Source organism: Eublepharis macularius, chromosome 6, assembly GCF_028583425.1.
Source record: "Eublepharis macularius isolate TG4126 chromosome 6, MPM_Emac_v1.0, whole genome shotgun sequence".
In the NCBI taxonomy this organism is placed as follows: domain Eukaryota; kingdom Metazoa; phylum Chordata; class Lepidosauria; order Squamata; family Eublepharidae; genus Eublepharis; species Eublepharis macularius.
In genome coordinates, this window is record NC_072795.1 from 48,786,188 (window position 1) to 48,810,517 (window position 24,330).

At 41.4% G+C, this 24,330-nt stretch overlaps 1 protein-coding gene across 2 annotated transcripts in view; it reads right to left on the reverse strand.

Annotated features, from left to right (window-relative positions):
* Nucleotides 1-24,330, reverse strand: part of PXYLP1 (2-phosphoxylose phosphatase 1) — a 134,483-nt gene that overhangs the window by 70,989 nt on the left and 39,164 nt on the right. For both annotated transcript variants that reach the window (XM_054982158.1, XM_054982157.1), the window contains exon 2: nucleotides 5,077-5,208. In XM_054982158.1, the coding sequence (XP_054838133.1) occupies nucleotides 5,077-5,155 (79 nt within the window). In that variant the 5' untranslated portion in view covers nucleotides 5,156-5,208. The remainder of the gene's footprint in view (nucleotides 1-5,076; nucleotides 5,209-24,330) is intronic.

Below are 24,330 nucleotides of genomic sequence, written 5' to 3' on the forward strand. Positions count from 1 at the left end.
TTGAAGAGATTTCAGTAATCTTTAATGTATTGATGCTGGTTTAATTTGTTATGCTGGTGGATTTGTCTGTATTTTATTTTTTTCCTCCCATGTTGGTATTTTGAAAGTCATGGCTGAAAAGCAGGATTGAAATATTTCAAAACAAATACTGACATGCACTTTTTTAAAAAATGGAGGAATGTAAAGGGCAGTTCTGCCACAGAACTGCCCTTTATACATAGGCAGTTCTGCCACAGAAAACATGAAAAAAGAAGAAGTTACAGAGCAAGCTGTAACTGCTTGTTCCAAAAACTGAAACACAAAACACAAATGAAAACAGACCCTTCCAGGAAGACCCCATCACCAAAAACATAGGAAACAAACAAACAAACAAAGCTAGAGAAGCAAAGAACTGAGTTGAATGGTGCTGAAGGTACTCAATGTACAATAGCAAAGCAGATGTTAAACATAAAGCAACAGGCATTCTGCCAATTCAAACATCAAAGCATTCAAAAAGCACCAAGGGAAGATGGAGGGGGAGGGGCTTGCATATGAGAGCTAAGAGCTAACCAAGACTTGCTTAGATGCCAGAAATATTTTTAATTTTGCTCTTCACATGCTGGGGAGGAGGGAGGGAGTTAAACTTCTCTCCGTTTGCTCATTATCACAAAACATTTCTCTGCGTTTTCATGGTTTGGATAATTAACCAGGTGAAATGAAACACTGATCGGGATGAAGACAAGTACTTCTAATTCTAACCAAGCACACTTACTTACAGGACTTGTTGATGATTCAAAATAATTTTATCATGTGTTTATGGATATTAAGGAAAGCAACACACCATTTCTTGTCTCACAGTATCAATTAAATTTATTAATTTAAAGAAGTAATGCAGAATAGCATAAAAGTAACTGTAATATGAAGTGCTCAATTTACTACAGTTCCTCAATTATCTTCTTAAACACAAATCATTATTTCCATTTAGTACCAAGAATGTCCAATTCATGCGGCAGCTTCAAATGCACATCTCATCAACTGTACAGTCACCGCCACTAACCGATCTCCATTAAGGCTATTTTGCTTCATCTTCTATTCTTTCCTAAAACAATAATTTGCACCCATGATTTATAGTCTTGTTAATAACTCAGGTTCACAATAACCTATGATAACTGTCCAAAAGTCACCTCATATTGCAGTTTCTCACCCCCACTCATTTTTCCAGAAATCAAGGCAGGTGTGGCACACACCGCTGCAAGTTGGAAATCAAAGCTGCAGTGATATCTAGAAAACTAATGATTTTTGTTATACAATTTATATTGCTAACACATGCAAATTATAACATCAACCTTACGAAGTGGCATAATTTTTTACAAATCAGAACATTTACAATTACATAACATTGGGCAGTCATATCAGCATGAAAAAGCCATGCTATACTTGTGAAATAATAACTACAGAATACACCAGTAACAAGCAAAACACTGAAGTACACACAATATTGGTTAAATTCAGACATCACAGTATGGTTTGTTTAAACTAACTCTGGTTAGTCTACACATTACAGACCACAATAATTTTACAATCTGGTGCTCCCAACATTCCTTCCCCTTTTCTGTCAGTTGCTTTGACACTTAATGAGAAGTCTCTGAAGCAGTGCTACCACCAGGGCTTGATTTTGGGAAGATACAAATCACATAGCAGGGGGGCTCAAAATCAAGCAGTAGGTTTGCACTTGAACTATGTGATACCATAGGAGGCATCAGACCATTCAGGTCAGATTTATCTAATTGCACTGCTGCTCTGAAGCATACTCGGGCTTGTTGAATCATCACTAGCAGAGTGAGAAGGCAAGAAAAGAACACAAAGGGAATGTCGATAGCCATTTCTGGGGTCAGAAAGCAATTTTCTCCAGGCCAGTTTAGCTAGGGGTCACTGGGGGGTGTTTTGCCATCCGGGCATGGAGCAGGAGCCACTAGGGGTGTGGGGGGAGGCAGCTGTGAGAAATTCTGAGACTATGGTCCTTAAAGGAACACATTCCCCATATGAGCAAGGTGGCCAGTTAAGATCTCTGCATTGTCAGCTTATCTTCAGAATTCCCTCCTCATAACTGTTTGCACTGGACCTTTTGCATTTCAAACACTAGGGGAGAAGTTTCCTATCCACTCAGGTTATTGCTTTATATTTGTTGCATTAATGCTATTTTCTATTTGCTGTTGTTTGCTGTTTTGATGGTGTCTATACTGTAATACTTTGTTAACTTTTGTTTCATTGTAAATGTTTCATTTTAATGTGTTTTTAATTGCTTTTACACTGTGAAGGACACAATGAAAGCTTCAGCTGAGAGACAGCAGAATAAATGGACAAAATTAAAAAAGGAAAGCATTTTAATACAACAGATTTTTTTAAAAGTTACATATTAAGACCAACTCTACTTTTTCAACGCTTTAAAAATGCAGCATTTTATCAACTGAGATTCATCGTGTATTCAGATAAATATTTCACCCTATTTTATGGTTCAGCTTTTTTCAGTTTAACTGCAGGTGCTTTGTCAGTAAAAGTGCATCTGGCTCCCAATCCTTTAGTCCTTTCTTTAAAACATTAGAACTCACAAATCTAGGAAGTAATTATTTTTCAGAGGACAGAACTCAAAAAACTACTGTGAAAGCTTTCTGCGTGTACACGTTATGAACTTATAAAAAATGTGTTATTGTAATACCAGCCTGCCTGATCCAAAACTAAGTTAAAGCCAAAGCAATTAGATTTAAAATGATCCGTTAAATTGATTTCAATGGGTTTATATATCTGTTTAAACACAAATATGGTAAAGTTTTCATGTCTACAGAATGTACTGCTGCTGGCTTGGACCCCACTGTGAATTTACTCTAATGGAAGGGGAAGTGATTTGCTTTGTATTGTCGAAGGCTTTCACGGCTGGAGAACGATGGTTGTTGTGGGTTTTCCGGGCTGTATTGCCGTGGGCTTGGCATTGTAGTTCCTGACGTTTCGCCAGCAGCTGTCAGGAACTACAATGCCAAGCCCACGGCAATACAGCCCGGAAAACCCACAACAACCATCAATACATTCGTTGCCAGAACAGGGCATCTTTCAATAAATATAATCCTTCTTTAGGATCTCTGCTCTGCGGATATGTTAGAATAGAAAGTGTGCAAAACAGGAAAATCTCTTGACACATCTATAATGGGGGAGACTGGAATTATCTTACAGATGCAGCTACTCCAAAGAAATGACCTAGCATCTTGCTTACTGAAAGAAGCCTTTAAACTGAGAATCCTCTTTTTTACAAGAATCCTCTTTCTTCTGTCTGTATAGTCCAATCCTACAGTTTGGTGTATCTTATATTATAAACAGGAAAAGGGGGCTTGGAGATCAGGCAGGAAGATCAACTTTTTCCTTTACTTTGAGAGATAACATATCTGCATTATCAGGTTTTGGGCCACACAGTGTAAGGTATCTATATAAAAAATTCCCAGCCGTCCAAGAACTTCTATTCTTTTAATAAAATGTACAAAATAAAGGTCAGGCGAGACTCCCTAACCCAAGCTTGGTTGCTACTACACCATTTGGTCTGATCAACTGAGGTGCTGAATCATACTGCACAGAAGAGGGAAAGCAGAGATGAGAGCATTCTTTTGGAATTTATCCTGTTTTTCCTAGTATGGTAATTTACATGACAAAAAATTAGGACTTTTCATGACTAATTAATTTTGTTAAAGCTAGACAAACTAGATTGTTTTAGACCAGCAACATTTATCATTTTTTCAACTAAACCTTGAGCAAAGCCTCATGAAATCAAAGTTACTCCCAAGTTAAATACGTTTCATTTTGAACATCCTTTGTCAACTAAGACCAGCGTAGAATCACTTGACTCTCCTAGTGGAGAAAAGTTGCCTTAAGGAAAAGGCAACCCTGGACAGTGAGATAGCATCACTGAAAGTACAAAAGCAGATTCCATATAGGTTTAAATATAGCTAGGTACAGACAAAGCTTTGTTAGCTGGGACTCGTGTGGAATAGGGAATGTTGGTTAATCAAATGTGTCAGATACTGATACCCACCCACTACCTAAATGAACCCACAGCACCCAAGTAGTGAACTGCCCTAGAGAGGGGAAAGGACATGCCCCAAGAATGATATTAACTGGCAGCACCACTTGTCAGAAGTCTAGCAACGTCCAGACAAGGGACCAAGCTGGCTGGCTAGAGAGGCTGGAGTGATGCACACATACTCTCAAAGGTGCAGGGGTAAGGGGAACGAGCTTGCCTCTCGGTGAAGCCACTTAATCGAGCATTTTGGATACGCCCGGAAGCAAAGCTTTTACTGTACACCGATTTTCACATTTCCTGTGTTTCCAGCCTGCAAAAACGCATTGCTATTTGAGAATAATGTGGAAATTCCATATTTTTAAAAAGATAGCTTAAGCCTCCTAAATGTGATCATGTTTATAGAATTATTTATTCAGATAATAAATAGCTGTCCTTAAACCATTTTAATGATTCCATTAAAAAGCTTTCATTATACCACATCACACCTCAGAGCTGGATGGTGTGAAGAGAGGGTCTTTTTGATCTAGGGATAATAATGTCAAATTTAAGTGGTCTATCCTGTCAATCCACAATCAAGCTTGCAAACAAAACAGACACACTGAGTCCTTTCTCCAAATCATTATCAGTGTACATGATGGTAACCTTGGTGAAAGTAAGCATAATGCGGTAATATTGGTGAAAGTAAGCAATATTGGGTCTAGTCAGTGCCTGAGTGAGAAACCTCTTAGGAACACCATATGCATGACCTTCAGTCTACAGAAGGTAGGCAGGATATAAAAGTAATAAATAAATAAATAGTTTGGTTGAAGTTTGCTCACACAGATCTCTCTCAAGGAACTAGGAAATACTGAAAGTGGAAAGAATTTTGGACGTTCTTCTCACAGAGCTTTACACTACATATGGCCTACGAACGTTGGGACAAACACACAAACCAGGCCAAATTAATAACAACCTTGTAAATTGCAAAGACAGAGCCAAATGGAAAGATAAGCTTTAAATTTTTACCAATGATATTTTTAAAAATATATACTTACAGAACTGCAGGCTAAGGCTCAGAAAGGCTAATAAGGCTGCCAAGGCCAACAAGAACAGAAAACGATTTCGGAAAAACATTATTATTCTTTCTGTTGTTTCTTCATGGTTTCATCTCCATAATCAAATATTTCCTGTCAACATAGAATACAAAACATTAATCAGAAATGAACTTCAATATATCAGCTGTCCTAAGCAGCAGCAAAACTCTATAGAAAGGAGGACATTATTTCCAATACGATCAAATCAAAATATTTCCGATACGATCAAATCAGAATATTCCTTAACAATCAGTCTATTTCAGATTTCAAAATCACATTAATTCCGTGGAATGGAGGACTACCATTCTAAAAAAAAATCTTGAAAATCTAGCACAAATAAATTAAGGCAAACACTTGTCAGTCTTAAAATTCAGACACCTTGTCAGGAAGAAATTCTCATTTAATTCTTCTTAATTTAAGTACTCTTGTGGAGAATCCAAGCTGGGTTTCTGGCTTAGGAGGAGCTTAACCCAGGGTTCACCTCCCCAACAAATGGTAGCCTGTCACCAGGTTCCCTTCTAAGTCCTGGTGCTGTGGCAGGAACCACATCTCAGGCCTGGCTGGACTGTATTTGAGAGACAGCAAGCTGAATTCCAACCAAAAGTTACAAAAGGTAGCACAGGCCAAATTGGCCTAGACACGGGATTCAGATAAAAGCTGTTGAACCAGAGAGACACCATACAGAGATAAAAATGAACTATTTATTAGTAAGTGAATAAAATAGTTAAACTAGAAAGTGTGCATAAAAGGAAATATCTGAAAGAATTTAAATTGAAAGTACTTTGGAAAAGGCCGAATTCCGATTTTGCCCAATTAACTGTCTTAGACAGCAATACTAAGGAGGTCTACTAAGAATTAGACATGGGTATGATCCGGGAAAAAAAACCCTGAACCACCTGATTCGTGGTTCATTGCTGTTCCATGAACCACGAACTTCCACAAACTTTTATCAGTTCACAAATCAGTTTGTGGTTTGTAGTTTGCGAAATGCAAATGTCCAGCGCTGGCTTCTGAAGCTGGTGCGGGGTGTTTGAAACTGACAGCCCTCTTCTCCTGTCATCCCGAAGCGGCAGAAGAAGACTGTCAGTTTCAAAACACCCCACGCAGGCTTCATCTGATCAGGTGAAGCTGGCACGGAGCACATGAAACTGACAGCCCTGTTCTCCTGTACCCTGAGTGGCAGGAGAATGGGGTTGTCAGCATCACTCACCCCACACTGGCTTCAGCCCATCAGCTGAACCCAGCGCAGGGCGAGTGAAACTGACTGCCTTGTTCTTCTGTCCCTCAAGTGGCAGGAGAACAGGGCTGTCAGCATCACTTACCCCACACCGGCTTCAGCCCATCAGCTGAACCCGGCACAGGGTCTGTCAAACTGACAGCTCTCGTTCTCCTTCCACTCGGGCGGCAGAAGAACGGGAGGTGTCAGCTTTACTTACCCCTCAGCGGCACCAACCTGTCTGGGGTCACAAACCATCACAAACGTGACAAACCGGGCCAAAAAGTTGTGGGGTTCATGGAAAATGCAGCCCTACGAACCGCGTTTTCCCGAACTATGAACCAGCCCAGTTCATGTGTTTTTTGGTTCGTATCGCAGTTCGTGCCCACCTCTACTAAGAATCCTTCTCAGTTCTAGTCAATGGGGCTTATTCCCAGAAAAATGTTCTTAGGATTGCACTATAAAATAGTAAGCAAGACAGAAACTGCATTTTGAATGAAAACTGTGGCATGCTAACAAATAAAAGTAATTACACCACCCGTGATTGATTCTATATTGTTCCCAATGAGCAACTATGCTAAATAAAGGCTGCCAATACAATTTATTTTCCAACGTTACTTGATATTGATTTTCATGGGATCAGGTGCCTGTGCAATTATAATGTGAAACAACTGCAGAATAATACTACAATAAAAGTTATTTACATTAACACACACACAAGAGACCTAAGCAACACAGTGCTTGGTTATTCAAATTGGCTCTTTTAAGTTTCCCTAATCTACCACAGAAGAGGAGAGGTGCATGGGGAGAAGGAACTTTCTAAGAAAAATGTCAGGCAGAAAAGAAATAGGGCCAGTACAAATATACCTCCTGCCCCTTACCCATGTTTAAAGAATTGGTACTAAGCCACAAGTTCGTATATACCTATTTCCCATCTCCTCCTCCTCATGCACACGTTTCACTGTCCTCCTTTCTCTCGCCTTTAGTATGAATAAGAATTATGCAGGTACAGATAGTTACCAGGCCTAAATCTATAAGCATGGTTCACTTCTAACCAGGTTCTGAAAACATAGTTAGAAGCTATTTTCAAGTTTTACTTTGGATCAACCCTGACTGGTATAAAAATAGTATATTATGGCAAAGAGTCAATTCAAATGCAGTGCAGAATCATGGCCTATTTTAACTATGCTTAGTTTGTGAAACTAGCTTTTGCCATCAAATGACCACTCAAATATTGATTTTAGCACCTTTTGCACTTCCCCCCCACCTCCCCAGCTGCTATCCTGGCCTGGACTGAGGCTCTTGGTCAAGGGCGAAGTCTCTCAGCATCACCAGCTCCCTTACTGTTGGCCAGCCATTGTATGAAGGTGAGAAATCCTCCTTGAGAATTTACTACTGGCATAGTGTTTGCCTTGCATGCTAGGAACCAGGTGAGTGACTGGAAGACTTCTAGTGAAGGGTGTGAAATGGTTTGTTTTCATACTATTCTTATCAGGAATTAAACTAGGGCAGAGTTCCCCAGCTTTTTTGAACCTGTGGGCACAACCACAAAATGGTTTCAATAGGAGGTGGAATCAAGTGCAGAATGTCATGAAGTGAGGTTACGCACAACTCTAATAGTAAATCTTCAATATCTTAGGCCGAAGCTTTGTTTAACAGGATGTCTTTTTAAATGGACATATTGTTTTAAAGTATTTTTTGCATACATACAGTTTAGCTTGTCATGCTGTGAAGATCCTTGTACAGTGGTGGTATCTGCTGCCAAAGCAGTTTTTAAAAAATCTGCACAGCCAATCAGAAACCTGCCATGCAAAAGCTCCATCTAGCCCTGCCCACTTTCTAAAAACACTTGGCAGGCACCAGGAAAGATATTGGTGGGCACCATGTGTTGCCAAGTAGGCCCCCTCTCATGCTTTAAGGCCTGCCATGAACTGTGTTAAAGTTTCCTGCATTACTGTTTTACTGCTACACCGAAGATTGCCCTGCACGTGTGTGTTCTGGTACACGTGTCAATTTCCTGCCTGCGTGTTAATTACCTTGCTGCTGCAATAGACTGTGTAGTTTACTGACTCCATGTTTGGTTAACTGCACAAAGGACTCTCTTCCTGGGCAGCCCTGCCCAGGTAAAGCTAATTTCCCCTTATAATAAAAAGCAGTTCTGGTAACACATGGTGACCACTGGCACCATGTTGGGGACCCCTGAACTATGGTTTCACATTCACATGTTCCATATAACCACTGTGAAGACTAATGGTAGAGAAGCCAGTTTCAGATCTTGATTTGATTCACAGTTTGGGAGCATCCTGCGCTGAAATGATTAAATAGTTAAATTAAACCATGGTTCTGTGTTACATCTGAACCAAGTCAGAGAAATGTTAACCATGCATAGAGAAGCCACAAGACATCTGTGAGGGAAGGGAATCGGAGAACAGAATATTCTCCCCCCCCCCAATACCTTTTCCAACACACTTTCTCAAAGCTCATTTTCATCCCCTACACAACAGTTAAGAGAAAGAGACACATTTCATCCGTACTAGCCCAAAGAGAAGTGCATCTACAGTTGTAAAATTTCAGTACTTGAAATATTATAATTTAAAAATTAAAACTCACAATATCATAGGCAACAGCTACATGCTTTCTGATCTTTCTTCATTTACATTTTGGGTTCAGAGCGCAGACTGTTCCTTGCCTCGTTATCTTCAGTCAACAGTTCTAAATATCTAGATGTAAATATTTATTTTTTGAACTGTACTCTCCCGTGTTGCCCCGACCTGGATAGCCCAGGTGAGCCTGCTCTCATCAGATCTCAGAAGCTAAGCAGGGTAAGCCTTGGTAAGTAATTGGATGGGAGACCTACAACAAAGACGAAGGTTGCAGAGGCAGGCAATGGCAAACCACCTCTGTTAGTCTCTTGCCATGAAAACCCTGCCAGGGGTCGCCATAAGTCAGCTATGATTTGAGGGCATGTTCCACCACCACCACTTTCTTGTGTTAGCACTCAAGGTCATATAACAAGTAAAAGAATATCCAAGGCAAGAACTTAAAATGCAAGCTGAACCCTAAGATACTTGTGCATAGTGTTTGTGATGTTTGCAAAAGGGTTGGGGGAAGGTTGAAAAATGAAAACTATTCTGTTTGGGGCAACAAAAAAGGATTAAATGAGACCATTGGATTTTGGAACTAATACGTCAATTTCAACAATACTGTTGATCATATAAGAACATTTGTTATACTGTCATACTGGACATGTAAGAACAGCATTACCTTTGCAGCCAGTGGTTCCCAAGACTGCAATAAACATCACACTGGTGGTACACTCCTAGCAAATAAGGTAGAAGTGAAAACGCCCAAGTTTATGACAGAAACAGTACAAAGGTGAATCAAGATGGACACAACCCGAACAGTTTAACACCTTCCTAACAAAAAAGGTGGCATAAGGAAAAACACTACAACTGAAATCACTGTCATAAATGATTGCTTCCTCCCTCTCCCACACCTCAGTCACTGAGGGGATAGGACTCCAGCTAACTCAGTAGCCACTGGCCGCTTCCTAGGGTTGCCAGTACCCCTGCTGGCCAGGTAAGCAGGGGCTGGAGGTGGAGGATGGGAGCAGGGGATTGGCAACCCTAGGCAGCAGCAAAGTCTGCAGTGTAGCGGCTAGACCCAGGCTTGATTCCCTGCTCTGCCATGGACACTCACTAGGTGATCTTGGGCCTGTCACACACTCTCAGCTTACCCTACTTCACAGGGATGTTACGAGTTAAAAATGGAAAGGGGAATGATGAAAGCCATCATGGTTCCCAGTGGGGAGAGGAGTGGTTATAAATGAAGTTTAAAAAATTAAAAATAAGTTAAAAATAAAGAGACTCCATGAAAGCACCCCCCAGGACTAAACAGCTTAGCATGAAGAATCCCCCACAATATTTAGTCAAACTACTGGATACGTATTTTCAGGCTTTAAACACCAGTGTCTTATTAGTTCCACAGGGAGCTATATCACTAGAATCAGCCCATTTTACCATCACTTTAGAAAGTCAGCCTCCTGTCTCGTCTAGAGAGTAAACACACTATTACACTGAATCATTGCGACAGCTTAAATGAATTGATAAAAATGTCTTGTCTCCATAATAATCAATAGCACTCTTCAAAGTCTGCAGCTATGAAATTACTGTACTTATATAGTGTGGGAGATCAGAATGATGCAACCTGCCATGATATGAGTGAGTGAAACAGCGGACAGAAACAGTCACCAACACAAAAGGAAAAGTACAGCTCATAACAAAAGGCAGATATATAAACAGAGCCGAGTTACCACATAATCAAATGCTGACAGAGGAAGCACGAAAGCGTAACTTTACAACTCCCCCCCACCCCCGTGATGCCCACTCCAGCAGAGTTTTCTATTGTGAAAGCAGTTGTTCCTTCTCACACTGACACACCCCAAGAGGGCAATAGATGACTTGAAGTCAAGCGGTCTCTGGTACCTTTCAATACTCCAACTGCACAAAAGCTGTTCTTATGCTGAAGCCAAACAAAATCCTATGGATGCTACTGCTTTACCTGAGGTGTCATCCATATAAAAACAGTGGGGAAACATCCAAGGATTAGCATGAAGCTACCTAGAAACATATATGAAAAACATGGTGCTTGGATTAGGTCAGCTGCGTTGTTAAACAACACAGTTCTGCTGCGTGTTCTGAAATGGAAGCAAAAGACAAGAGGCTCTGCGCAAGAGCAGGAATAGTACATTCATGGTATAATTCTGAAAAAGGTAACGTAAAACACAAAGGACACCTTTCAAAAGTCAATTATCAGTCACAATGCACTGAGTCAACCCTGTGCTTCCAGCTGTGCTGCATGCATCATTGTGTACCTTCCTGTGGTTCAAGAAACTGCTTTAATTGAAATTCAAGTACCCTTATATAAAATTGTTTTTATGAAAATCTTTACTGAAGGTTTCAAATGAATGCAATGAAAAATGCATATGAAGTCTATTACAAGGTATTCTCCATTCTCTTTACCACACAAGTAAATGCTTCCTCTCTCCTGTCTCCTCTCTCCTATTGCAAACACCACACCATTTCCCCATTCTAACCCCCTCTTGATCCATCCTCTTCCCAATCCCCACCCAAAAGGAGTCCAGTAGCGCCTTTAAGACTAACCAATTTTATTGTAGCATAAGCTTTCGAGAATCAAGTTCTCTTCGTCAGATGCATGATACAAACTGGTCAAATACAGAAGAGGAGGAGGGAAAGGGGAGAGAAGGGGACATATATCTCCCCTTTCTCTCCCCTTCTGATATATGTCCCCTTCTCTCCCCTTTCCCTCCTCCTCTTCTGTATTTGACCAGTTTGTATCATGCATCTGACGAAGAGAACTTGATTCTCGAAAGCTTATGCTACAATAAAATTGGTTAGTCTTAAAGGCGCTACTGGACTCTTTTTGATTTTGCTACTACAGACTAACACGGCTAACTCCTCTGGATCTTCAATCCCCACCCAATTTCCCATCTACCATATGTCCCCAAACTCCTAGAATACACTGATTATTCCCACAGCTTAATTTCTTTTCCAGCTCTGACTACTGGCTTTTCCCCATTATGATACCCATTTTTTTGTAAGTATCTTGATCTTATTTTATGTTTGTCAACAAAGCTGAAAGATAGGCACAAATTGGCTGTCACAAAAAGCCATTTCTTTCCATTGTCTTGTCTCAAAAATTGTCATAGAAGGATCCTAAAAAGTAACTGAACAATAGCACATATTCTCCAACATGACAAGAAATAAATTTATGTCAGAAAATGAATGAATCCAAATCAAGCAGAACAGATAATAGGGTGTAAAATTTCAGACTCAACTACTAATCTAAAAACTGAATTGCAAGCCTGTAACACAACCAACAGTTCAGATTTTGAGGGGCAGAACTGACTGTAGCAAATAAGCGCATCAAACGCTCTCTCTGAAACTTAATAGTGATTGTGAATTCGTATGTTTGGAAAAAAATATCACTGAACACTATGTTGAAAAAATAAATTTATCATCAAGCATCATAATTCTATTACTTTTAAAAAATAAATGTAAAGATTTTTTTTGGTGACACAAACCAAGGGTTAGTAACAGGAGCAGACCTGGAAGAAAACAGATTGCCAAACTGGAAGGATGAGCAGGGCCCATCCTTTACTGTACCATACAAGCAATGCCAGGCCAGATGCATCTTTCCCCATACCTTGCTCCCATCTCTTGCTTGGAGTTGGGTGGCCCAAGCAAGGGAATGTATCCCCAGGGTGGCCCCAAAAGGGGCCAACCGCAGGCCATCAGCCCACCGAGACTTCTTCCAGTGGACTTAATGGCCAACCTGCCCCTGGTTAATAAGAAGATTGACTACTGAAATCAGATTTCAAGACAGTATTATTCCAAAGCTGTAGAAACCTTGCCTGTACAGCAGAAACTACTTAGATTTGGATGTAGCACAAAATTTCAGCTTGTGCTAAGAGCTCTTGTGTAAGTTAAGAACATACAGATCAGACCAGCAGTCCACCTAGTCCAGCATTCTGTTTCACACAGCGGCCAACCAGTTACTCTGGAGAGTCAACAACAGGGCATAGAGGCCAAGGACTAGAGATGGGCACGATCTCCATTACGATAAAAAAAAACCCATGATAATGGCAATCTCCCAATCGTGGCCTGGTGGATCGTTGTCTTCCATGGCAAACGATCCAGCAGTCGGGAGGGGGCTGGACCAGGGCGATCGTGATAGGACCAGGAGGCTAGACATTCAGGCGCCAACAATCTATTCCCCTGGCAACAGAGGCAGGGGAATGCCTGAGCTCTGTTTGAAACTTGGTAATATTTCCCCTAGCGAGGAAAAGCAAACAGTTATGAGTGAAAAGGTGGCTTTCTGAGAAAAATATAAGCAAAGTGATTGGGAGAGGAATGGGTTAAGAGAGAGAGAAAACTTTGAGTGCAGCTATCAGCAGAAGCTGTTTTGCGCTTCATTCAGTGCGTTGAAAGAGTTAAGAAGAGATCTCTTCTCAGTGTTAACTCTTTCAAAAACCCCTTGCTTTGAGAGCAGCTATCAAGCTGTTTTGCGCTCCTCTCCTGACTGAGTTAGTTCAGTGCGTTGAAAGAGTTAACTGAAAAGAGGTATCTCTCTCCTCCTGGCTTCTCAGCCCAGTGCCTGCTTTTTGCAAGAAGTTGGTATGTGATTTGATGTTTCATTTGTGTTTTTCCTATTTAAAAAACCATAGGATCCGCGAGGATCCGTATGGATCCTGGTTTTACTTTCTTCCTGTTTAAAATATGCTTTTGGAAGACTGGCTGCTTGCTTTTAAAATCGGGTGGGATGGAGGATTCTATCCCTGCTTTTTTTAAAAAGCTGGCTGAAACTTGTTGACGGGGTCTCTCTCTCTCTCTCTATTTGGAGAGGCAGGGACAGGTTAAAAACTTTCCCCCCCTCTGCTCTAAGTGCGTGCGTGTGTGTGTGAGAAAACGTCCCCTCCCTGAGGGGAGGCGGCTCGTCGCCGGGTTAAAAACTTTTTTCCCCATCTGCTCTAAGTGTGGGGGGGCCCTCCGATCCCAGATTGGAAATGGGACTTGATCGGAGTGAATCGGTGATCTGGGGTCGTCACCAGAGCTGATCCATGAACAGCTTGATCGGTATTTTTTTTTTGGATCGTGCCCATGTCTACCGAGGACTCCCCATGATGTTTCCTCCTGTCACTGATGTTCAGAGGCTTATTGCCTCTGGATGTGGAGGTTCCCTTTAATCAACATAATTTGTAGGTACTGATAGACCTATCCCTTCATAAAGTTGTCTATGCCTATAGCCATCAGTACATCTTGCGGCAGCTAATACCATATTTTAATCACTCATGTGAAGAAATATTTCCTTTAATGGTCCTGAATCTAGTACCCATCAACTTCATTGATTGCCCTTGAATTCTAGTATTTGGGGAGCATTTAGGGGGAAATAAAAAGTTCTCTGTCCACTCTCTATCCTAGGCATAATTTTATAACCTTCTATCATATCCCCCTTTAATCATCTCTTCTAAGTCCCAGAATCTTCAGCCTTTCCTCATAGGAAAGATGCTTCAACCTCTCAATCTTTCTTATCCACTTTTTTGAGCTCTACAAAAGTAGACAGAGTATTCCAAATGAGGCCACATCATAGATCTACACAAGGGCATTACAATATTAGTTGTTTTATTTCCAACTCCATTCCTAATAATTCCCAGCATAGTGTTTGCCTTTTTCACTGGTACAGTACACTGGGTCGTTTCATTGAGCTACTCACTATGACCCCAAGGTCTCTTTCCCTCTCATCCTCAGAAAGTTCCAAACCTATTTACATATACTTGAAGATGGGATGTTTTTGTTTCAGTGCACTTCACCTTACACTTATTTTGTCCTTGGGTCTTAGCTCAGAAGAGGCCATCTCTATGTCTAAGGATTTTGCCATTTGGAGCATCTGCTTAGGATAGAATCGAAAGTCATCTGTAGGAGAAACAGGTTCTCTATGTCCCACAGCCTCATCTAGTAACGGTCCAGATGGTAGACTTGGGCTCCGCTCCCCCAGACAGGGCTCTAGTTCTGATTCAGGTAGATGAAACATCATGGATGACTTCAGAATGGAGTACCATTGATGGTCCACTCTAGGTGGTGTAAGATTGGACGTGGATCCTACAGATTCTGCTCTGTAGGGTTCACCCCAGTCAACTCCCAAAGGCGTACTTCCTGATACCATGCTGGACATTTATGCACACAGCAGCTCTGGTGTGAAATTTGTTCATGCCCCCTAATGGCCATGTAAGAGGATTCTTGGGGGTAATTCCCCTTTCTCTTCTGAGGAATAAGCTGATCGGAAACCTGAGTGAGGAGAAGGGTATGTGGGTCTCCACTACCTCCAGATCTCCGGTCTCCAGGTCAATGACCTGCATCCTGTGAGAAAACAGGGTTTCACTCACCTCTACCTGTTGTTCACTGAAGTCTTTTGTGCCACATAGGACTGTGCATGAGCAAGCCTGCTGATCGGTAGCTTCTATAGCTAAAATTCCTCTAGTGGGCGCCTGCCCCTTCCCAGAGTGCAGGTGTGGCATGTTTCTTGCTGAAATAGCCCACTCTCTGGGAGGAGCTACGCCCCCAACCCTCAGTTCCTCTTTTGCTGCTGGTTGGATAGATTCTTTTTGGCAAAGATGGAAAATGAACTATCACTTCATTCCCATTCTCTGCTTCCTGTTGTTCAACCAATTTTAATCCATAAAAGGACACTCTAATCCCATAACTGCAAAGCTTATTCAGGAGTCTTCAGTGGGGTACCTCTTCAAAAGTGGAAATGCAAGAAAAAGACTGCAGTAGCTGCTTAAGGGAAGTCAAAATTTTTATATCCCCACTTGCATTTCCACATGTGCAAGATCTTGTGCAGTCAATTCCTTGGCACTATTAATATACAGCAATGAATGTGCTAGGTGTTGCACAAGATTCTGTGCAAACGGAACTGCACTAAATCCATGTTTTTTGCTTGCATATCACTCAGCTGGAGCCAGGCCTTACATTGCAACCCTAAACACAGTTACATCCTTCTAAGCCCACTGATTTCAAAGTGTGCGGTATCAACCTTTTTAAATGGATCTTATTCAGAAGTGTGTTTTTTTCTTGAGTTCCAAATGTATCAAGGGGAAAGGGGCAATCTGTCTCTTTAAATCCCAGTGTGCCAGAAAGTATTTCCTTTCCGCTTGTCTACAGAATTTAGGTCAGTCAGGAAGATCACAGATTTTCTCCCTCAAGGATGGGCCCTCTCATTCTCTAGCCAAAGACCCGAGGAAACCTTGCTCTCCAGGCTCAACTGAAGGGCCAGTGACACTTCTCTCTATTTCATGACCAAGGAAAGAGTTTTGAACTGATGACTTACTGAATGTATGCCTTTCTGAAATTAATCATGCTTAACTTAATTATTTTTTTAACCAACATTCAGTGTTGGTGTTTCTTATAATCTACTGATCTTTGCTTTATGGAATGCTAGACTGGATGCATAAACAGGTTGGTGAGTACAGCTGGATGTGATTGTGTCCATTTGAAGACTGTGGGAAGACAAGCTACAACAAGTGGAAGATACTTTTCCAGTTTGCAGAGAACTCAAAAGCACCTTGTATGCATGACTGCCTCCCCCACCACAGACCTTCTACAGAAGCATCTTTGTTAATATGCCAGGTAACCTCTGCCTAAGATACTGAAGAAAACCTGGACCAGTTCACCACAACCTTCTGATAAGAGAGAAAGGAGAAACGTTCACCAGACTGTCCCAAAGAGGCCATTTTCCCAAGAAAGCCGTGGCACCACCCACCGGGATCTGACTGATTTCCACTCCTTTCCTAGAAAGGAGGAGAGTGCAAACCAGGTGGGCCCTGAGACACAAAGGAATATAAAACCACCAAAGGGCAAGGGAGGGATAGAATCTCCTTTACCATATGTTGGGATTCTCCAATTCTGATTGTATCAGCCACATTTAAAGATGACCTAGGTATGTATGAGTTTGCACGCATGGAACCCAATGAGGAGCTTTTGAATGTCTTTAATAAACTTTACTGCTATATTCAAGAATTTACTGCCTGAATTTCTCTATCTCACTCCCTCACCTCTAGGTAAAAAGCCTTCTGTGCCGCAGTGGATTTGGACAAATGTCTGATCACCTTTTTAGCTTATTTGCACTGGCCCTGGGATCATTTTGGTTTTGACAGCTTTGATTCCTCAACTCATTTTCACTATTTTTCCTTCCTGTAAGTCAGTGTTAGTATAATTAGTACATCTACAAACCTGTTGTGTTAAATGCACACAAGTGCATTTCATATCCTATTCATAGGATTCATATCCTATGAATATTCCAGTAATTTCAAGAGACCATCCTCTAATGCACTGGCTACGGCATGAAGAATTTTCTGTATAACTTTAGAATTTTTTTTTGTAAAAATGTATAATTATCTCTTACAAAAAACTGCAGACAGGTCTAAAACCAAGATTTTCTCTTCATTGTTGTCTTCCCAGTTACATTCATCCAAAACGTTTGTTTGCTCTCCCTAGTCTTTGCTATTTAAAATAAAATGCATTTTACCAACAAAGGTATAGAATTCATTGACAAGTGAAAAACCTTTGAAATCAGAAAAGCAAGTTTCATATTCTGTCACGGAAACCAAAAGTAGTCTTCCTCTCTGTACATTAATGATCCAGAATCCAAGAAAAGGTCTATACAAGCAAGTTGTTCTCCCAGCCCCACAGAAAAGCTCATTATTTACACTATGCTTCAAATATCTATTGCTTCCAAAGGTTTTTGCTCACTAAACCGCTTTAGTAGGTCCTTTGAAGTCAACACCTCATCAGTACTGACAGGCAACTAACTTAAGGCTTGGCCAAAACATTTTTGAAAAGGTATCTGATTGCAGCAGCAGAAGATAAATATTAGAGAACAAAGGAAACTGGCTGAGAGCAAAAGGGATTACATTTGAATGTCATTTTCCTCCTTCCCGTAATCTGTGGGGCCAGGCATGGCCACCGTCTGTCCTTTCTGTGGCTTCTCTAGTATTTCATCCAAGGATCTGAAAGGTATTCTGAATAACAAACTTCCTCCTTCCCCCCTGCAATCGTGTGGGGCAAGATGCATCTTATATTTAAAAAACCAACATGTCGTAGCATTTACATATGGAATATCTCTTTCTTATATCTTGAAAACTTTTCTCTTTCTTAAAAGCAAAACTGTGGGAATGCATTTCACTGTATCTTGACTATAATTTAGCTGGACTGCCAGGAGCCAGATAAACTGTCTCAGTAGCATGATACATCTCATGGTCTGCTGGCTTGCTAGCACTGCCTCAGGGAAATGTGATTTTGTTATAAATAAATCAATGTCTTCAAGTAGTATAAACGCTCCTCCTGGATCTGTCTGCAGCCACTGATACAATAGACCATGCCATCCTGTTGAGGCATTTAGAAACAGGGCATCAAAGGATGTGCCCTGGACTGGTTTAAATCGTTTCTCATGGAATGGACTCAAAGGGTTGCCATCGAAGATTAGCTATCTGCAGATTAGGAAGTAACTTGTGGGTTTCCACAGGGCGCAATCATATTTCTCATGTTATTCAACCTCTATGTAAAACCTTTAGGAGAACTCATTTGCAACTATGGAGTGGGATGTCATCAATATGCAGATGACACTCAACTCTATATCTCGCTATTTACATTCCCACAGGATGCAGTAGAAATCTTAGATCGCTGCCTGACAGCCGTGGTGAAATAGCTGAAAAGTAACAAATTGAAATTGAACTCAGACAGGACTGAAGTGATGCTTGTTGGGAAGTCAGAGATCTTGAAAGACACTGTACTCTCCACTTTCGATGGAGCTCATCTGACCCTTCCAGACTCGGTTAAGAGCATAGGGGTTATACTGGATCCAGCACTACTACTAGAAACAAGTTAAGGCAGTTGCAAAAAATGCTTACTACAATCTGACTCTTGCCTGGAAGATGGCTTCTTACCTCAACACAGCCGACCTGGCCACCTGGATGCATGCTATGGTAACATTAAAACTCAACTATTGTAATACACTATACATTGGTCTCCCATCTAAGGAGGCTCCAACTGGTGCAAAATGCTGGGCTCGACTGTTAACAGGAGCGAGCAGAAGCATGAACATCATTCTCATCCTACAGTCAATCCACTGGCCACCTATCAGTTATGCTCAATTCAAGGTATTGGTCAGGAGTCATTTCCTAAAAAAAGAACTGCAGGAACTCATTAGCATAACTCATTAGCATATCTCATAAGCATATGCCACACCCCCTGACATCACCAGAAGTGTGTCAGAAGGCAACATCCACCCCTCAGGCCCCTTTCCGCAAAAATCTCCAGGTATTTCCTTAAAGCAGAATGAACTCAAAGCAGCTTACCCTCCTCTGGAGAGCCAGCCCTGCTTGCACCCACGCACTCACTCTCTCTCTCTCACAAGTCACAAATGAAAATAAAGCAGCATGATTTCCAAGCAGCTTACATTCCTTTGGAGCCCAGTGTCAGACTATGGCATTCCAGACCTGGTAGTCTGTCTCACTCTCTTCTGCAAGAAGACAAGGTCTTTTGATTTCAAAAGGTTTATTGTGAAAGACAGCATTCAAGCCCAGATGTACATATTCCAGGATTAGAGGTCCTGGCCGAGCAAAGCGTTGTTAGGAATGACTTACAGAACGAAAGTCGTTACATTTCACACTCCCTGAGCCCAGCCTCCCCCCCCTGAGTTCACACAGCAAAACTTCTCAGAGCTGGCCAAGGTCGAGACGACAGATAAGACAGTATCCTTTCCCATGGAATCGGCTCCATGCAGGTGGTGGGGCCTAGAGGGAAAGAAGACTAAACACTACATAGTTAAACATGGCGTTACTCAGGTTAAACAGACTCTGACACCCAGCACCACTTGGCTTGCACCCATTCACTCATTCTCTCTCTCTCTCTCTCTCTCTCTCTCCCCCCCCCTCCCCTCACAAGTCACAAATGTAAGTAAAGCAGTAGAGCAGAATGAATCCAAGCAGCTTACATTCCTTTGGAGCCCAGCACCACTTGGCTTGCACTCATTCACTCATTTTCTCTCTCCCCCTCCTCTAACAAGTTACAAACTAAAGTAAAGCAGCAGAGCAGAATGAATCCAAGCAGCTTTAGGTTCCTTTGGAGCCCAGCACCACTCGGCTTGCACTTGGAGGAAAAGGAATCATGTGGGTGGGGCCAAAACCCACGTGACCTCTTTTCAGATCTACCAGAACGCCGTTCCTGTGCGTTCCGCCTCCAAATGAGCCCTGGTTATTACATACATAGCTCTTCACGGCCTTGGCCCAGCATACCTACGAGATTGCCTCACTCCTTATCTCCCTGCACAGCAGCTTCACTCATCTGAACAGGGTCTCTTGCAGGTGCCAGCCTGCACATGGGCAAAATCAACAGCAGCCCACATATGGGCTTTCCCTGTGGTGGCCCCTACCCTATGGAACGTCTGCCTGAGGAGGTCAGGAGAGCCCCCACTCTTCTGGCTTTCTGTAAACGATGCAAAATTGAAATATTCAAAAAGGGTTTTTACTCAGATAGGAGGGAAATATTGTAGGGAGGGGGTCTCAAATGCGTTGCTATGAGTTAGGGACCATAGACTTCACCACTATGTTGCCTTGCATATTATCTGTTGCTCAAATACTACCTGCGCTTCATGTTATCTAATGTCAGTCCTAGAATTGATTATGTTCTGTTTCAGCAATTCTTCAGCTCTGTATTAGATCCTTGCTAATGCTGCATCTTTTTAAGATCCTATGACATTGTTGTGGAAATGTCTTTGACTCTGTATGGAAATGTCCTTGATACTGTTTGTGCTAATCTCACACTATGTAATCTGTCTTGAGTCTGCGAGAAAGGCAGACTATACATACATACATACATACATACATACATACATACATACATACATACATACATACATACATACATACCTCAGTGAATGAGTAACAATAAAAATAAAAATGTGGGGCCTGGAGTTCCCCCAGAATTATAACTGATATCCATACCAGAGCTCAGTCCCCATGAAAGAAATGACAATTTCAGAAGACAGATTTTATGGCATCACAGCCCCACTAAACTTCCCCCCACAAAAAAAACTTCTATCTTGCCCAGGCACCACCCCGGAATCTCCAGTTAGAGCTAAGTTAGAGCTAAGAACCTGATTGCTGAGGTGATTGGCAACTATATGGGAGGGAGAATATCATAGAATCATAGAGTTGGAAGGGACCTCTAGTTCAACCCCAAATATGTTCACTTGATTTTCAAACTTGCATCTGAGTAGTGGAATAAGATGTTGTACCAGCCTTGTGTCTCTTCCCTCCATTCAGTTTTCAGTAAGGAAGAAGAGCAGCAGCTTGAGCTCATCATAGAACCAATGTTCTTGCCTTAAAAGTTATTATTTTAGTTTTAAACTTTTTTAAAATCTTTGTTTTTCACCTTCAGTGTCAACATTTGTAGAAAGGCAGTATTTAGATCAATACTTTAACACACACACGAACAAACAAAACCTTCCAAAACCCAAGGTAATTACATATGCGGACAAACATTTCTTATCTCTCAGGTTAACTGTTGCTCTGATTGCATTATGAAAGTTTTGAAATTTCACAGCAGCCAGATATTCAGGCAACAGGGTTAAAGCTTTTTTTATCTCTCTCCATAAGAGTCAAGACTTATCAAGAAGAAAAACCAACCTACCTCCATACACACTGACCAATTCATCACTTCCATCACAATGTAATTATTGGTGCTCCCCAACCCCCAAAAAACACATGTCAGAAGCAGTGTAATATCTAATTTTATTTCTGAAACATCACTTCTTCATTTTGTACATCAAATTAATAATTTCAGTGTTTCAAGTCTCAAGAACTGAATGTATACTGGAGTGAAACAGACTTCAGATTCTAGTGATTTACAAGGAATGTTCATCACATATACACAAAAGATTATGAATGTGAATTAGTTTAAGGTCATATGGAGTAATAAAATGAGTAGAGAATACCACGTTTCAGATGATAACATGATACCACAGGCAGTTTTGCTATTTGTTTACACTTAAGGTAACTCCAAATAAACCAAGCTGACTACTTAAGGCTGAACAAGATTTATAGAACAACTCTTAACATACAGTAAGTGTTATCAATTGAGGGCAAACTTTCAGCTGTTACAGGTTTATAAAAATGTAAAGGACTAACAGGACTAACATGTTGATATGACTGGATATAAACTTAGAAATAAAAAAGTGTTTGAAAAGTATTTGAATACACCATTCTAACTAATTTCAAAGAGGTAGCTCTGTTATTGCTGGAGAAAAAAAAGTCTTGAAGGATTTCATCGATTAAGAAATTCATTCCAGATTCGTAGCCATGTTACTACGTAGCAACAAAACAAAACAGGAGCCTAGTGGCCTTTCAAAACTAATAAAATTTACCTACCCAGAGTAGGTGAGGGCCACTTCAGCTGTTCACTTTGTCAACAGTCACTCTGATTAGATTATTCTTGATTTGATCTTGTTTTAAACTTACTTCTCTTTGAATCCCCAACTGCTTCTCTATTGCTCCTGTTTTATTTAAAAGATTTATTGTAGCACATACTTTAGGAGATCAAAGCTAGAGATGGGTACGAACAGCAATACGAACAAAAAAAGCCACGAACAGCCCAATCTGTTCGAGAAAAAGCTGTTCGTGAGGCCCCATTCTAAATGAACAGGTGGTTGTTGCAAGCCTTGTTCATTGCTGTTCGTCAAGCCAGACAGTCTGGCACCTGCAGTCAATTCCCTTGGCAACATAGGCAGGGATTGTCTGAAATCTCTCTGAACTCCTGCTGTTTCCCTGGAAACCCCAATCTAAGCCCAATTTAGCTTGATAGGCAGGTTTTCCTTCCAAGTGTGGAGCACCAAATTTGTTACAAGAGAGCATAGACCATGGGGGAGGGGGAGCTCCCAGCTCTGGCTAGTCTTTGCAGACAGTGGAGAGGGAGAGACAGCTGCTGTTGGCATTTTGATACAGAGACAGGGAGAGTGCATTGGAGCTTGAATTTTCTTTGCGTGTGGTGGGATAGGGATCTACTCCTTCAGGTTCCAGGGCTGCTGCCAGGCTCTAAGGCTAAGCTATTAGTTACTATTGGTACCTTTCCTGCTGCCTGCTCAGGTAGGGTTTCTGGGAGTGGTGCGGTAGGGACCTACCTTTTCAAGTTCCAGGGCTGCTGCCAGGCACTGGGGCCAAGCTATTTTTATTATTGGTACCTTTCCTGGTGCCTGCTCAGGTCAGGTTTCTGGGAGTGGTGCAGTAGGGACCTACCTTTTCAAGTTCCAGGGCTGCTGCCAGGCACTGGGGCCAAGCTATTTTTATTATTGGTACCTTTCCTGGTGCCTGCTCAGGTCAGGTTTCTGGGAGTGGTGCAGTAGGGATCTTGACCAAACTTGGATGATGGTTGGAGGAGAGCCTGCTGGCTCCTACGAACAGGGCCATGTTCGTGGTTGTTTGTGAGTCCCTGTTCATGGATGGCAACAAACATCATGTTCAGGTTTTTTTCTGTTTGTGCCCATCTCTAATCACAGCTCATCCTATCACATATGTTAAATGTTTTCCTCAGTTGACAAAATATACATATAAGTGGGAAAGGGGGAAAAACATGAACACAGTATTGACTAAAGGCTATGAAATGCCATGCAAACTTTTAATGTATACAGATTAGGGTTCCCATCCTCCAGTGGCTGGAGACCTCCCAGAATCATTACTGATCTCCAGGTGACAGAAATCAGTTCCCCTGGAGAAAACGGCTGCCATGGAAGGTGGAATCTATGGTATTATACGCAGCTGAAGCCCCTCCCCTCACCAAACGCTACCCTCCCCAAGCGCTATCCACAAATCTCCAGGAATTTCTCAACCCTGGCAACACTAATGCAAATACAGTTGACATTAACAAGAGCAGTAATTGGTTGTTTCTCCTTCTAATGAAATTACTGCTTATGATAAAAATCATATATTCAGAAACGTCCCCCAAATGCCTCAAAAGCTTCCATTCAGAGCCTGGGAAATAAGGCAATAGTGTAGTTGAGTTGGAGGGGAGGTATTCTAATGATAAGGAATGGAATCAAAGGAAGAATTCTGGATAAAATTAATAGGTTTTTAACAATGGAAAATAATTGCAGAATAACGGAAAATAATTGTCGAACTGTACTGTTGCAATTATCAAACTTAGTTTCAGGTAGGTAGCCTTGTTGGTCTGCAGTAGAAGAGCAAGATTCAAGTCCAATTGCACCTTAAAGATCAACAAGATTTCCAGAGTATAAGCTTCCAAGAATCAAAGCTCCTTTGAACAACATTCAAATACACACCTAGGGTAAGGTAATCACTGAACAAAATGAAGATAATCACCCAGAATGTTCACTACACAAATGTTCACTACATAAGTGTTTAACATCACTAA